Source organism: Amphiprion ocellaris, chromosome 19 (assembly GCF_022539595.1).
Source record: "Amphiprion ocellaris isolate individual 3 ecotype Okinawa chromosome 19, ASM2253959v1, whole genome shotgun sequence".
Lineage (NCBI taxonomy): Eukaryota > Metazoa > Chordata > Actinopteri > Pomacentridae > Amphiprion > Amphiprion ocellaris.
Window position 1 is genome coordinate 26,036,056 of NC_072784.1, and position 16,117 is coordinate 26,052,172.

Here is a 16,117-nt window from a genome sequence, read left to right on the forward strand (position 1 = left end):
CCAAAGAAATTCAAGAACAGATGAGAAATAAAGGAACTGACACCTATCAGTCTGGAAAGGACCACAAAGCCATTTCAAGCTGTAGGACTCTAGCAAACCCTGATGAGAGTCATTATCCACAAATGGCGAAAACGTGAAACAGTGGTGAACTGCATTTTATGTTTACTTTGGTTATGTCTGTCTGATATTTACATTTGTTTGATGATCTTAAAATGGGTTTTGGGGGATTAAAGAGTCTGGAACTTTATCTGACAGACATCCATGCTGGGTTTTTTGTTCTGAATATTTGATAAACAGAAATGTTACAAAATACTTCAGTAAATAAGACACAAAACAGGTTAAAAAAAACACACACACACACTTTTTCACCTTCCTGTTATGTTGCAGGTCAAACTCATCCATTTTAAAGATATTTTAAAGAAAAATATATCTAAAAGAAAATTGTTAAAAGTATTGTTTTGGTATGAAACATCTTCTGCTTGGCTTAATATGTGTAATCAACACATAAAATGGTTCATTTCATATATTTCTGGTTCAATAACAGTGCTTAATTAAAATTTACTTTCAGTACAAATCCTCATGACTCATTTGTCTTAATTTTAGGTCAGCAGGTTGATTTATCAATATCACTCCATTAAAAGTAAACATTCCAAAATAATCAATGTCATGTAACACTTATATTTTATATGTACACTACTGTTCAAAAGTTTGGGGTCATCCAGACAATTTCATGTTTTCCATGAAAACTCACACTTTTTTCATGTGCTTAACATAATTGCACAAGGGTTTTCTAATCATCAATTAGCCTTTCAACACCATTAGCTAACACAATGTAGCATTAGAACACAGGAGTGATGGTTGCTGGAAATGTTCCTCTGTACCTCTATGGAGATATTCCATTAAAAATCAGCTGTTTCCAGCTAGAATAGTCATTTAGTACATTAACAATGTCTACACTGGATTTATCATTCATTTAATGTTATCTTCATTGAAAAAACTGCTTTTCTTTCAAAAATAAGGACATTTCTAAGTGACCCCAAACTTTTGAACAGTAGTGTAGGTCTTTCCAATGTACATTTAAAAAGTTTCAAATATGCTTTTTTTAATGAAAAACGAGTGATTGAGTTATCCTCATTGAACCTCCTCGATATTTCTTTATATATTATTTATTTTCATATACATATATATTTTGCATAGTATATTTTTATTTATACATTCTATCGTTATGTTATCATTTTATCCTATGAAGGAGATGCACTCAAAATTACGTTGTACATATGTCCAATGACAATAAAGGCATTTGATTTGATTTGAACCGTGATCTGTGAGAGGTAAAGAACACCACTGAACTAAATATTGTTAAAAATGGTAATGGAGTTAATGAGATATAAACAATGCTTATTTTTCTCTGATGCCTGTAAAAATCTTTGTGAGAAAGGCCTAAATGCCCTGTTGCAGGAAAAACCCTGTTGTTTAACCAGTAATAAGGGTAAAACAAAGAAATTCAAATGCGGCAACTGAAATTCTTGATTTCAGGAAGGAAACTATGCTGTATATACTGTGGTATAATTTATGGTAAAGGGTTAAAACAATGATCCCTCAGCCCTCTGCAGTCTCTAAGGTTAAAATTTGGCAGAGTTACCAACTAAAGTATTTTTGTGCAGCATTATTATCCATTTTCTTACCCTGTTAATTCTCTTGGAGGAAGCTGAAAAAAGGCTCCACTTATTGCATTTTCTCATCATTGCAGTTAAAATAAAAATTCTATATATTGGCTAGCGTCAAGTTCTAACTCCTTACATTTGTACTGTATGTTTGATCATCTCAATATTAAAAAAAATACAAGACAGCGACGATCTGGAGGAGGTTGAGTTTTATTTGGAAATCTGACAGGCATGGCTGAACAGTGAGCTCTCACCTTAAACAAAAAAATCAAGACAGCAGCACTACAGGTAAACGATACTAGTGTTTCAGAATGTCATATTAAACATAAATCCACTTTCATACGCATTTTACACTCACACTTTCACACACACACACACACACACACACGCACACACTGTCAACTCCATGTGAACATGTGGACGTCCTCCATTAATAATCACACTACATCCAGAGGAATTCCAAGCACTTAGAACAATTACCCACAGTGCAATTAATCTAACTATACACAGATAATTTATATATTTTATGTATATAGGGTATTCAATAAACAGTATTCCATTTAGACAGCTTCAAAATCTTCATAGCTTTCCATAAATAGTGAAAAAAAAAATGTGATTCAAAAATGGTCCCCGAAAAAGAACATGAAAAATAAATAAATAAATAAAACACTAGTGTGCACAATTTTTCAGTAGTCTCAAAACAGAGAATGACAATAAAAACCACCAACAGAAAACAGAAGTCAAAGGAGGGGAATGGGCAGAGGGGTAAACGTTGATACTCACACTCACAGCACAGACTGGTTACTACATTTACTGGGGGTGGAGGGACTCTGGATCACTGTACAGTTTAAGATCAGACAATAAATCAGGCAGACCGTCCATACATCATCCCACAACAAACAGTACATCTTCATGCCCGTTCTGTACGCACAGGACCTGACACAACTGGATGGCTTTAAACAATATGGATAGATCACATCTACTGAGGACTGAGCTGTCGAAGTTGACCGCCAACTTGTTTCTGTCGCCATCCCATCCTGTCAGACCCACGGGGTGTAATGGAAGTAGGTGAAAATCTCCTATTTGTTCTTGCTGCTTTGATGTGGAATGGATGAGATGGTGTTTGATGGAGACATTTATTTTGTAGATAGGATGAGGGCCACAATAAGGCCATAAAGACCCAGGACCTCAGCGAAGATCAGGATCAGGATCATGCCCACAAAAAGCCGGGGCTGCTGAGCAGTGCCTCTCACGCCGGCATCCCCGACGATGCCAATGGCGAACCCAGCTGCCAGCCCGCTCAGGCCCACACTCAGACCAGCACCAAGATGCAGAAAACTCCTGTGGAGGAGGACGAGAGTCAGTCAATGATATCTCCATGTTGTTCTGTTAAATTGTGCATGAAATTAAGATGTAGAATTTGCAGTTATGCCAGTGCACAGATCGGAACTGGTGCCACCAACAACTTAGAAGTGATTTATTTTGCTTTGTTTTGGAAGCATTTACACTGGGAGTCTTTGAAACAGAAGGTAAGTGTTTAAGGTGGTGTGTTACTTAAGCCTTAGATGCGTGAGTGATTGGACCCTACACTCTTCCATGAGAGGATCAAAACTGACCCGTATGAGAATCAATGTGTTTTTCTGCCATTTTTTGCCATTTTGGTTAAAAATAATCATCTGTATTATTGTTTGTATTGTATTTTCGTCCACACAATAATGATTTCATGTTTGCAATATGCTCATTTTTCACTTTATAATAGATTTTGCCACATTCTGATCATTGAAAAAGAAGAATATGACACAGAACAGCAACAGAAGAATGTCAGCATCCATTTTGTTGACATATTTCCACTCATCCTCAAAGTGTTACTGCTCTCCGTCCCTCCAAGTTGTGCACTGCGTCACCTCTTGTATGATATTAGCAATGATAAAGAGGGTGGGGTAGTAATACAAATATTACAATTTCTTCAAAAATGTAAAAGGGAATTTAAAAATTGAACTTGATATGAAAAACCTGTTTTTTGAGGAATAGCTGGAATATGAAATGATAAAAACTTTTCAAAGATACTGAAAGAAAACAACCTCACCGGGTCATTTTTGACCCACTTATGTAAGGGTTAAAGAGGCAGTTTACTCAAAAGCAAGTCCATGTAATGTCCCTAATGACAGCCAAAACTTTACTAAAGGTTCCTTATTGCCTACATTCTCATATACAACAGAAACAAGTGTAGCTTTCAAATAGTGAGAACAATAAAGAACATATTTGTCTGTTTAGTAGGAGATGACCAACATTTTTTTTTAGGAATTATTATTAGTAACCAAGCAGACTGATATTCAATGGTAAGAAACACTACACAATATGTTTGCAGTAAAAATGTAAATTTTGGCGTCAAAAAAACCTGGATAACACAAACTCCAACATATGTTTATATATGTTTTACGAGTGTTTAGTTAAAATACATTTTTCAACATTTGTCCTTTGGTGCTGATAGACTGCTACTCATGATGTGTAACCAAGAAAAAAAAAGAAAAAAGACACTGATAATTGGAAATGGAAAAGCTGGATATTCCTCTGGAACATTTAACACAAAGACAAATAACGTAACTGAGCTTTAAATATACGGTTCTGTTAGTTATCAATTCTAATATGCCAAAATAATAATTTTCTATATAAAAATTTCTGTATTTTGTCTTCCTGTATAGGTTTCTGGGCATATTTCTGATTTATTATCTTGAACACAGTTTTATACACACATTCTTCAAGGCTGATGAACCCTATCCATCATCGATATCACCCCACTATGAAATATATTTAGTTATATGAGTGAAGGCTGGAGTAGCTAATGTGACTCATGTCATGTGATCAAGGGTCTCCCCCTACCTCCTAATGTAAAAATACAAATAAAGCAGGCTCCATGTTTCACCACACGTCCAAGTCACAACATAAATCTGCTCATTCTGATAGAAAAAACTGTAGTATGTGGTGGACTAGTCGTTAAATTGTATGCATTAAGTATATGTTTAACTCACACACATACAAAAATGACACACGGAAAAACCTCTAAGAAAAAAAACTGATATTTTTTTCTAATAAACACACACTTCCGTTCAAAAGTTTGGGTCACTTAGAAATTTCCTTACTTTTCAAAGAAAAGCAGTTTGTTTTAAAAAGAAGATAACACTAAATTAATTAGAAATACAGTCTAAACATTGCTAATGTGGCAAATGACTATTGTAGCTGGAAACGGCTGATTTTTAATGGAATTTCTACGTAAGTGTACAGAGGCCCAGTTCCAGCAACCATTACTCCTGTGTTCTAATGCTACACTGTGTTAGCTAATGGTGATGAAAGACTAATTGATGATGAGAAAACTCTTGTGCAATTATGTTAAGCACATGAAAAAAGTGTGAGTTTTCATGGAAAACATCAAATTGTCTGGGGTGACCCCAAACTTTTGAACGGTAGTGTATGTTCAAATAATGTAAAAGGATACGTAAAACCATTCGAGACTGCATTCAAATGCATCATGACGTGCTTCTCAGTTTACGTTGGAAACACTTGAGAAGGAGACAGCAAACGCTCGATGTCTGAATGCAGTCGTGTAAACTTATTTTGGTTATTCATCCCACAGACACAGTATGACTGAGCCTCCGCAACTTTTTAAAAATGTAGTCGGTCATTTTCAGGAAACAAGTTGTGATGCGTTGACTGTTTAAGGCCTGCCCAACAAAACACAGAAGAGCCGCATGTCACAAATGTACCGTGAAGGGGAAAGTCAACCTTTCAGTAAAATGAGGAGCCAGATGTTTTTCTCAAGACTTGACAGAGATTAATGAAGCTAGAAGAACAGTAACTACTGCACTTAAAGTCATTAAGTGAAATTTTTAGTGGTCAAAAATCGATTGATTTTTAATATCACAATTTTGTTTTGTGTGTTGTTTACAAGCTAAGGTAACTGGAGAGTTACATGTATGTATAGGATGTAACCCAAGTGTACAGATATGATAAAAAGACATAAAATATGTCTGTCATGTTGCCCAATTAACATGAACAGACACAACACATGAAAATATGAGTTAATCTTACTTGTAAAGGGTGACTGTCTCTGAGATGTTGTTTGCTATCAGCACAGCCACCACCAGCCCATAGATGGCGATGATACCAGCCATGACCACAGGGATGATGGACTTCATGATGAGCTCTGGCCGCATGACGGACATGGCAGCGATGCCTGTGCCGCTCTTTGCCGTCCCATAGGCTGCTCCTAATGCTGAGAGATGAGAGTTCCAGTTCATTCAGCCATTTGTTTCAGAATGAATCAGTGCTTCACAAATGATAATTATTAACTCAAACCCGACAGCAGATGGATTAAAATGGATCTTAATTTAGCAAGTTCATTGGAAACAGTCAAATACGACCCAGTACAACACAGAGGTCAGATATAGGGCTAAAAGACAAGACGTTCAATTTCCCCTTGTGCAGCAATGAATACGTCACATTCATATTTAACAAAAAAGTCATATTTGCAAATCACAACTATTTTCCGGTTTTCCACAGAAACCAATTCCGAAATATGAAACTAAAAATGTGACAAATGGTTACACCGTGAAGCAAAGATAACACCGCCCACTTCAATACTTTGATATATGACTATTTTTATGACTAATGACACGGATTGGAGATTCTCCTGCAGTTTTCCGCACTGCTCTGCTGTCACCTCATGGTTCACCGATGCCTGGTCTGCTTACATTGTAATAAACACTGTACATCCCTGGCCAGAAATGTTACCAGTTTATCAGGTTTGTGTAGAAGATACAATAGTTAGATGTACTGTCTATATTAGAGAGGACTTTCTATTTGCCTCTTGGTCAGATGTGCATTATTGCATGTCTTTCATTAAAATGTTTTAAACGTGTAGCCAAACATTTAAAGACTGAAGATTGTAGTACTGAGCTGATATGGAAACTATTAGAGGGGTGTTGATTAGGCTGTTTATAGAGACAGCACTGTGTTGGACGTCACTGTAGCTTTAAAAAAAGAAAAAACAAGAGAAGTCTGTATATTTTAAATTAATGTATTTTGGGGGAGTTTTCAACACACAACAAGGACTTAAAAAGTGTGCTTGAATGACATAGCAAACTCTTTTCTTCTGTTGAGGAAGGGATCAGTTTTACTGTCAAACTAATCCGATCAAAAGAAAGAAAAGGTTGTGGCATTGAGCAGTGGAGATCACATTATTTGTCTCACATCTACACTTTTACTCCACAGTGTTCAGTGCTATTCTTCTTTACCTGAAGGGCAAAGATCATGAGTGGCCGATTACTGATCACTGTATGTGACTGGACACAAGCAGTGAGCAGGATTTTATCTATTTGCAATGACGACTAGCTGGAGTGAACGAATAAACAATTCACACAATAACACAGCTTTTGACACTTCTCACTTGGCCGGCCATGCTGTCACATTTGGAGGCCATGTACTGAGACTAAAAACAGTTTTTACAAAGAACTATGCAACCCAGCGCCTCATCCAACAATTTATCTGCTTTACTCAAAGCTCCTCTTGTCTTTGTAATCTGTGAGGGAAGGGTATTTTTTGCAGTTTGTGTTGGCGTAAAGTTAAAGATTTGAAACATCATAGACTGAATCTGAACTGGGAGTGTATTCACATCGCTTTGATAATAAATAGTGTTGGACATTTCTGTCTGTGTGTCTACAGCTTCACAGATATCAACTATTAAATGCTTGATTGAGGAGCCTTGAGTGCATTTTTTAAAAATTAGCTTCAGTTTCTTTAAAGTTACACCAGTGCTTCACGCAACTGAACCTAGAGACGTTACTGAGGACATCATTATCCGATTCACAGCAGTAAATCTGAAATTCTACCTTTGTATCAAGGTGCTGTTGTATTCTTATGGTGCGTGACATAATACAGTTATATAGTACATTTAAACATTTATATTAAGGAATGGGAATTAAATAGTTTGTGAAAAGGTAACCACGACTTAAAGATCAGACGCCTCTTGCACACACACACTCCAATATATGTGTCAGTAAGTCTTTAAACTTTAATTATGGATGCACTGATGCAATTAGGTGATGGACAGAATGTCACTAATCCACATAAAAAAACAACACGTCTTTTTCGGTGTCAGTTTAAAACCACTGTCACTAATACTAAAATACTTCATGGCTTTACATAGAAGAAAGTTGGATTAGTGTATTTGTAGATTTATCATCTTAAAACTAAGCAAAACAAAAAGCCAAGCTTGTCTCTCAGTGAAATCATCATCAGTGATTTCCTAGTGACAGAAACAGTAGCATTTGTGAATCTGCATTTACATTACATTAACAGCAGTTCACTGGCTTAACTTTCTCAAAATTTCTCCCATCAAGAGCTTTAGTGGAGTCTATTTCCTCTGTGACGTGCGGTGTTGGACATGAATGAATGGATGGATGGATGGATTCCCCCTTTAAATCCTTACACTGATGTTTAGGCCTCAGTGCTGCCGCTACTGTGCAGCTGACTAAAACCAACGAGAAACCTGTGCTGTACCCACACCCCTGCAGGAATCGTGTTTTGTCCCTATAATTCACTAAGACCTGGTCTTCCCTTCATCATGACAGATTACAAATGGCCTGACCGGAGCAGCTGCCACCCTGGTGATGGGCTGCGTCACCAACCAGCAGCAGCAGCAGCTTCCAGAAAACATCGTTCCAGGCTGATCTGATCTAACCTGGATCACACCGAGGGAGGCAGCTAGCTCACCGAGGAGCTGGCGGTCAGCAGCTTGATGTCGGCGGAAACCTTCCCCCCGCCTCTCTCTCACTTCTCCCTCGCATCCCTGACAGGTGTCTGAGCCGTGACCAACCACAGCGACCACCGACACGCATTCTCTATCGCGACAGGCCGCATGTTTTCCGTCTCTAACACCGAATTCACGTCCCGGCTAAGCTAATGGTGACAGTGAAGGGTGAGATGTGAGATGGAGAAGCTGGTGTAGTTACCGCTGAAGACCATGGCCGCAGAGGCACCCATCACAGCGAAGAAAGGCGAGTACTCGGGGCTCTCGGCGGACATTCTCGCTCTTGTCTCGGGGCGATACAGCTACGGAGCGGACTATCTTCTCTTCAGGGTCTCCCCAATCCCACCGTCACCTCTGGGCAGGTTAAAACACGGAGAGGGGGCGACAACTTAGCTACCAGCAGGTGCACCGGTGTAGAAGAGGAAAATGGCGAAACGGAAAAAGTCACATGACCAACCATCTCGGACGGATCCATTTGCGCGGACAAGGGGGGTGCTCGAAACAAACAAGGCGTATAAAATTCTACTCTTCTGTTTATTTCATGGCAAAATATCTCTTTAAAATTATTAACGCCGCATGTATATCTTAAATTGAAATATATGCTACAGGTGGTTGTGTTTCGACGAGACATGATATGAGTGGTTACTATATGCGTTTGATGTGGTATGTTCTGCTGCAAGTGCACTGACTGCAGCTGAAACGCTAGTCGTCACTACACGCTGGCGTATTAATTATTAGGGTGTCAAATAGATAGTAAAAAAGCAACCACAAACAGCGTGTGTTCGCTATAATTAAAAAATACAACAGCAACAATTAAACTGTGTAATGTAGACACGGTCAGAAAACACATTGACACGGCGTTTATATCGCCTCTAGCATTCATCCATCCGAAGGCACAGTACAGTGTGTGTCTGTTGTATGTTGTTATAAGCATGTAAAAAAGCTGCCAGGGATACGTTAACCTAAAACAGCACTAGATCCCCTCCAGGAGTCAAACTAACACAATCTTCATTGAACAAGCTGGAGTCGCATCCTGGAGCTGCCTTTGTCAAGGTGACACTAATAAAAATGGGTGTTACTGATCTCAGCTAAAGGGACAGTTCACCTCATAATTTACTGCAGAACATTGTTTTCCCTGCTTCTGAGCAGATTTTGTTCATAGATTTCATTTTTAACACTATCTCAATTTTTAAAAACGCAATTTAATTTCATAACAAGCATATTTTACCCCAAACAAAATTCACTCTTAGTTATCCAACCCCTCTAAAATCCAGTTCACTTCTTTAAAAATACATTTTAGGTAAATTTGAGTTTGAAAATATACAAAAATGATTGAAACTCCAAATTTCGTTGCATCAGTTGCCCTTAAGATTTTTTCTGCTATTTCACAATGAGAGACTGAACAGTAAACTTTGTCCCAGATCATCAAATTCATGCACAGGACAAACATTTGGCATCAGTTAAGACCAAACTGTGCTAACTGTGCCGAGAAAATTAACTGACCATTCCTGTTTTTTCTTACCATTGTCGTTCTGAAGTGTCCTAGGGCAAGGCACTAAATCCTAGTGTCCCTAAAATGTTTTTTGTTTTATTTTTTCCAGACATTTGGTGAAAAATGTATGCTGCGCTTCCAGCTTTATATGATAATATAAATTTATGTGCACAGATTAAAGTCTTTGAAGTCTTTAACTCTAAGATACACAAGTGGGTCAAAAATGACCTGGTGAGGTTGTTTTCTTGCGATATCTTCGTAATGAAGAGTTTTTATCGTGTCATATTCCAGCTATTCCTCAAAAAACATGTTTTTGACATCATTCCATTTAAAATTTTAAGGTACCTTTTATACTTTTAAAGAAATTGTAATATTTGTATTACTATCCCAAGCTCTTTATCACTGATAATATCATACAAGAGGTGATGCAGTGCACAGATTTTGAGGGACAGAAAGTAGCAACAGCTAAAGAAGAAGAGTGGAAAAATGTGAACAAAATGGATGTTGACACATTACTCAGAGCAGCAATAAAAAAATGTCAACATCCATTTTGTTGACATTTGTCTATTGCTGTTCTGAGTAATATTTTCTTTTTCAATGATCAAAATGTTCAAAATCTAGTATAAAGTGAAAAATAAACCTATTTGAAACATGAACTCATTCTTGTGTGAACAAAAATATAATACAAACAATAATACAAATTATTACTCTTAACCAAAATGACAAAAATGGTACTTCGATTCTGATACGGGTCATTTTTGCCCCACTTATGGAAGACTTAGATGCATGAGTCCAATCAATCATGACTCATGTTAAATTTACATTTTGATTTCGTTTCACTACTAAAGACTTAGTTCATGACTGCTGAACCTGGGAAAAATAGACTAAATAGACAATCAACTATTTGACACTTTGATTTATTTATTTTTGCTTCTATCTATCTATCTATCTATCTATCTATCTATCTATCTATCTATCTATCTATCTATCTATCTATCTATCTATCTATCTATCTATCTATCTATCTATCTATCTATCTATCTATCTATCTATCTATCTATCTACATTCATTTGTGTTTTTTTTCTTTGTTCTTTTCTATTATCCTTATTATTGCTTCGGTGTGGAACAGTTGCTCAGTGCATTTCGCTGTGCATTCTACTGTGTTAACTGTGTGACAAACAAAGGTCTTGAATATTGAATCCAGTAAACCTGAACACAATACACAATTTTTCTGGTTAGTTTGGTGGATTTGTCTTTATCCCAAACCACAAACCACAATGACATTTTACTACTTGGTGCCATGATCCATACCACATAGTAACCCTTTTGTCTGCCTCTATGTTATGCAGGACTAAAGAAGAAAAAGGTGAAATTAAGAGCGGTTGGCACTACTGGTGCCTCAAGGGGCTGTTTAATATTTGTCACATGGGAATGTACTCAGACAACATTTTCCAGGAATGAAAAGTGGAAGCAGAAATGTTCTGTGTACACATGACCGTCAGCAGCCCCTCCAGTCATGTAAAAGAGAAAAACAGCTATTAGTTCTGGTCAGAGATCATTCATGTGACCTGTTCCTGCTTAAAGTATCATCACTATTTCTTAAATGTTTCAAAGAGTCACTGTTTTATATTCCCACTGATTTCTCAGGGAAGCTGACTCCTTAAAAAGCACAACTGCTTATATATTTATATATATATATATATATATATATATATATATATATATATATATATATATATATATATATATATATATATATATATATATATATATATATATATATATAAAGTACTTTATTATTACTCACGTATTAATGAAAACAGAGAGAAATGCTATCATTAGTGCTCTGATATGTACTAATCATTTCAGCCCACTTTTAGTAACTTTAGGATATTTTAATGTATACCACAGCATATTATTTTTTAAGTTCTTTGTGTGTTTTGTGTGCAGAAATGTATGGTTAATTGCTATGTATCTAGCAACTAAAGCTAGCAGATAAAAGTAGTGAAGTATAGTATAATATTTGCCTCTGACATAGTGGAATAGAAAGTGCCGTGAAAAGAAAAGTACCTCAAGTTAAGCCAGCACTTGAGTAAATGTACTTAGTTTACATGCCAACAATGAAAATTACAGTATATAAACCATGGCTGTTAATAAATCATATCTATCAGACACACACTGGATTCCTGCTGCAACAGCCCTTAAATAACCATTATTTGAGTAAAATATAGCTAATTCAATATACTACTTTACTATTGTAGGTTTTTTTTAATTAAATGTTTATTGATTTATTAGATCATTCATGAGTGCACAACAGATCCTTCTAATACTGATTTAATTTGTGTTTATACTGGCCTCAATCATGTTCCGGATTGAGTTCTGCAGGTAACCAGTAAAATACTACTGAATAACACAACTATGATCCATTTTCAGTAATATCTTCATAAGTGAGTTTTCTCTTGCAGTTTTCTCCCAGAACCACAACCAAAAATAGTGAAGCAGCATTCAGCTATTATGCTCCTCACCTGTGGAACAAACTTCCTGAACACCTGAGGTTTGCTCAAACTGCTGGCTCTTTTAAATCCAGCCTGAAAATCAGATGGTTTGCTGCAGCTTTCTCTTGGATGCTCCAATTATTTTCTTGATTTTTAATACACTTTTATTGCTTAATTGTTTTATTTCTATGATTTTAGTGTATGAATGTCTACTTTCAATGCACTTTTATGATTTTAATGTATGATCTTAATTGCTACCTTTGAATCAGGTTTATAATTCATTTTAAAGTTCTGTGCTGAATGTATTTCTTTGCCATTGTAAAGCACATTGAATTGCCCTGTGTATGAATTGCGCTATACAAATAAACTTGCCTCGCCTCGCCTCGCCTTGCCTTATAGTTGCAAATCTGGTCAATACAACTTTTAAAAATTATATTCTATAAAAATGCCTTTAGGATTCAGGTGCCTAATTGAAATTTTGCAACAAAAAAGTAGATTTTGAACACATCATTATTGTTTGTACGGGTTGTGGTAGCGTATAGGAACTAACTGGAAGTAATATTCTCTAAAATTGTAATATTTAATGCTTTTATACTTGAAATGACTTCATACAAAGAGCAGTAAACAGAAAAAAGTTAAATTTGGTCAATATTTGGTGTCACAACCGTTTGCATTTCCAACCAGTTCTCCAACATTTGCATGCAGTTTTTCCAGAGGTTAGAGGTTAGTTGCTTCAAACATCCTGGAGACCTTTCTACAGTTCCTGTTTGGACTTATGCTTCCTCAGCGTCTTCTGTCTCTTCATGTAATCCCAGAGATCAGGGCTCTATGGGGGCCACACCATCTGTTACAGGACTAATTGTCACTCAAGACAGTTCTTTATGACTCTGGCTGTCTGTCTGGACTCATGCCACGGAATGAACCTGATCAGATGATACTATGTGCTGGATACAAACCAAAGGTGCCTTTAACCTTTTGCACAGAACTGTTATACAAACGTGTTACAGTTTCTCTCAGTCGATTTGGTACAGTTCTCGAATCATCCTTGACATTTGCAAAGTAGTAAGTGCATTTCTCAAAACAATTCATACAGATAGCAAAACACCATGGATTACCTGCAAAAGCCAGTCTCTTGCTCAAAATACTTAGTTCATCTCTCAAAAGTAAATATCTGTGTCAGTAAACATGTCAGTGGCATCAGAATGACAAGTCCTTGTGTCATTGTGTGTGGATAAGAGGATATTGCTAAGGATGACTAAGGATATTGCTTAGTCATGTTGTCATTATAGCAGTGTACTCTGAAGGGATGTTCTGATGTAAACTATGGCTTAAGTTTTGATGACAATTATTGTAAATTCTAAGTTACACCTTAGGGTATGTGGGAGATTGATTGCAAGAGACTGGACAAGATTCACATTTACACATTTACTGATTGTGTTGTAATCTGTTGACAGACCACGTCATTGCGACACAGAAAGGAAAACAGGGCTGCATAGCACAAAGAAAAAAACAGAAAAACAAAAGTATAAATGTGAACATAGGACAATCTCCTCAGGGAAAACTGTACATGCAGTGCTGTAGGAATTACAGTGCAGTCTTCCTACACCTCCTGATGTTCCTGTCTGTTGGGCCACAAATTCTCATCCCCATCACAGATATCTTCTCTTGTGTCTTTGAGTGATTTCAGAAAACCCGAACCCTTCACACAGTTCCCTTCATTAGAGAAAGTCAAGATTCACCTGGGAGCAATTTACCAGTTCAGGACAGATTTTTTTAAAAAGTCTAATGGAAATGTATAGAACTAGACGGGGCAGTGGTGGCGCAACGGTTAAGTCCCTGGACTACTGATCAGAAGGTCAGAGGTTCAAGGCCCGATGTGGCCACTGTTGGGCCCTTGAGCAAGGCCCTTAACCCTTCCTGCTCCAGGGGGCGCTGTACTGCGGCTGACCGTGCGCTCTGACCCCCTCACTTGGGGGGATGTGCGAAAATCAGAATTTCCCCTCGTGGGATTAATAAGGGATAATAAAAACATCCTTGGCATATTTTTGACAACTTGTTTAACCATTTTGCATGTAAAGACTTATGCAATGAACTAATGTCTAAATATTGTGGGGGGTGAGACTATTCAACAGAGACCCATTATAATACATTTTGATCAACATGACATAAGCAATTGATAATGTAGGAAACAGCAGAGAATTGTACATAATCATTTGCATGGATGAACCAAAGCATTTGCAACTTGTTCAAAGAAATGAGAAACTGCTTTTTTGATGTGCACAAGTGTCATAATGATGTGAAGATTGAACAAGTAGTTTTGAGAATTTCAATTCGGATCTGAGAGATGTACCAAGCAACTTAGAAAAACTGTAATATAACTAGAATCAAGCAGAATCCACAGCACCATCTGCTGGATACTTTGCAGACCAGTCACAGCTTGATTTTATCCTTCATGAGAACAAGAGCTCTACTAACCTGAGTAACAGAAACTGTGACCTTTAGCTAGTTTCAACACTGTTATGTCACATGCATCAACAAATACTGACCACAAAGGAAGTTAAAATTATGTTGGAAGTCTGGAATCCATGCAAAGGTTTATCACTTCTTCACACAGAGACCTGATCAGGGCCTGTGTTCTTAAAGATCTTATCTCACCACTGGGAGTCCTTCTAAATGGACTAGAAGGTCCTAACAAAGTTTAAGGGCTATTTTTGGCTTGGTTGACATATCAGCAGTGCAGACTGTATTTTTCCAGTGCCCATGTAGACGGCTGCAAACCATCATCTCCGATGTTGTTGAACTGTTCTGACTTGTCAGTGAGCCAACAAATTCCTTCCTCTATTGTTAAACTTTAAAAAAAAAAGAGGAGAAACTTTCTCCTTCTCCTGAAATTAGGACTGACATCCTGCTTATTTCCTAGTAGTTTCTTCTAATTCTGACACTAAGCCCTCAACTTTCATGTTGTCTCTGTGCTTAGAAGAGAAACTTTCTTAGTATTTACACTACCATGCAAAGGTTTGGGGTCACTTAGGAGTGCCCTTATTTCTGAAAGATCTTTTTTTTTTTTTTTTTTTTAAAGAAAATAACATTAAATTAATCAGAAATACAGTTTAGACGCGTGCAGAGTATGAAGCTGAACAGGAAGTGATGTGGAGTCAAACAGTGTCTTCACAGCAAGTTGCACACTAATCTGTACAATACATTACTAGAAACAAAGATGCCTTCATTTTCACTTTTCAATGCATTAATAATAATAAAACACCCTATATAAATATGCACTACTGTTCAAAAGTTTGGAGTCACTTAAAAATTTCTTTTTGAAAGAAAATCATTTTTTTCAATGAAGATAACATTAATCAGAAATACAGTCTAGACATTGTTCATGTGGTAAATGACTATTCTAGCTGGAAACGGCTGATTTTTAATGGAATATCTACATAGGGGTACAGAGGAACATTTCCAGCCCTTGTGCGATTATGTTAGAGCATGAATAAAAGTTTGAGTTTTCATGAAAAGCATGAAATTGCCTGGGTGACCCTAAACTTTTGAACAGTAGTGTATTTTACTTAGGAGTATGAGTGTGTTTTGAGGGACCAGAAGCAAGATTTCATATTCATATACACATTAAACCGCAAACAAAAGAAAACGTGAACACAAACG

At 36.9% G+C, this 16,117-nt stretch overlaps 1 protein-coding gene across 1 annotated transcript; it reads right to left on the minus strand.

The window, feature by feature from the left end:
• Nucleotides 1-1,856: 1,856 nt before the first annotated feature.
• On the minus strand, nt 1,857-8,905 carry atp6v0ca (ATPase H+ transporting V0 subunit ca). The gene is made up of 3 exons (XM_023265396.3): nt 8,672-8,905; nt 5,751-5,934; nt 1,857-3,005 (listed from the first exon to the last, which is right to left on the minus strand). The coding sequence occupies exons 1-3, from the start codon at nt 8,742-8,744 to the stop codon at nt 2,801-2,803; spliced, it is 462 nt and encodes a 153-aa protein (XP_023121164.1). The 5' UTR covers nt 8,745-8,905; the 3' UTR covers nt 1,857-2,800.
• Nucleotides 8,906-16,117: the final 7,212 nt, after the last annotated feature.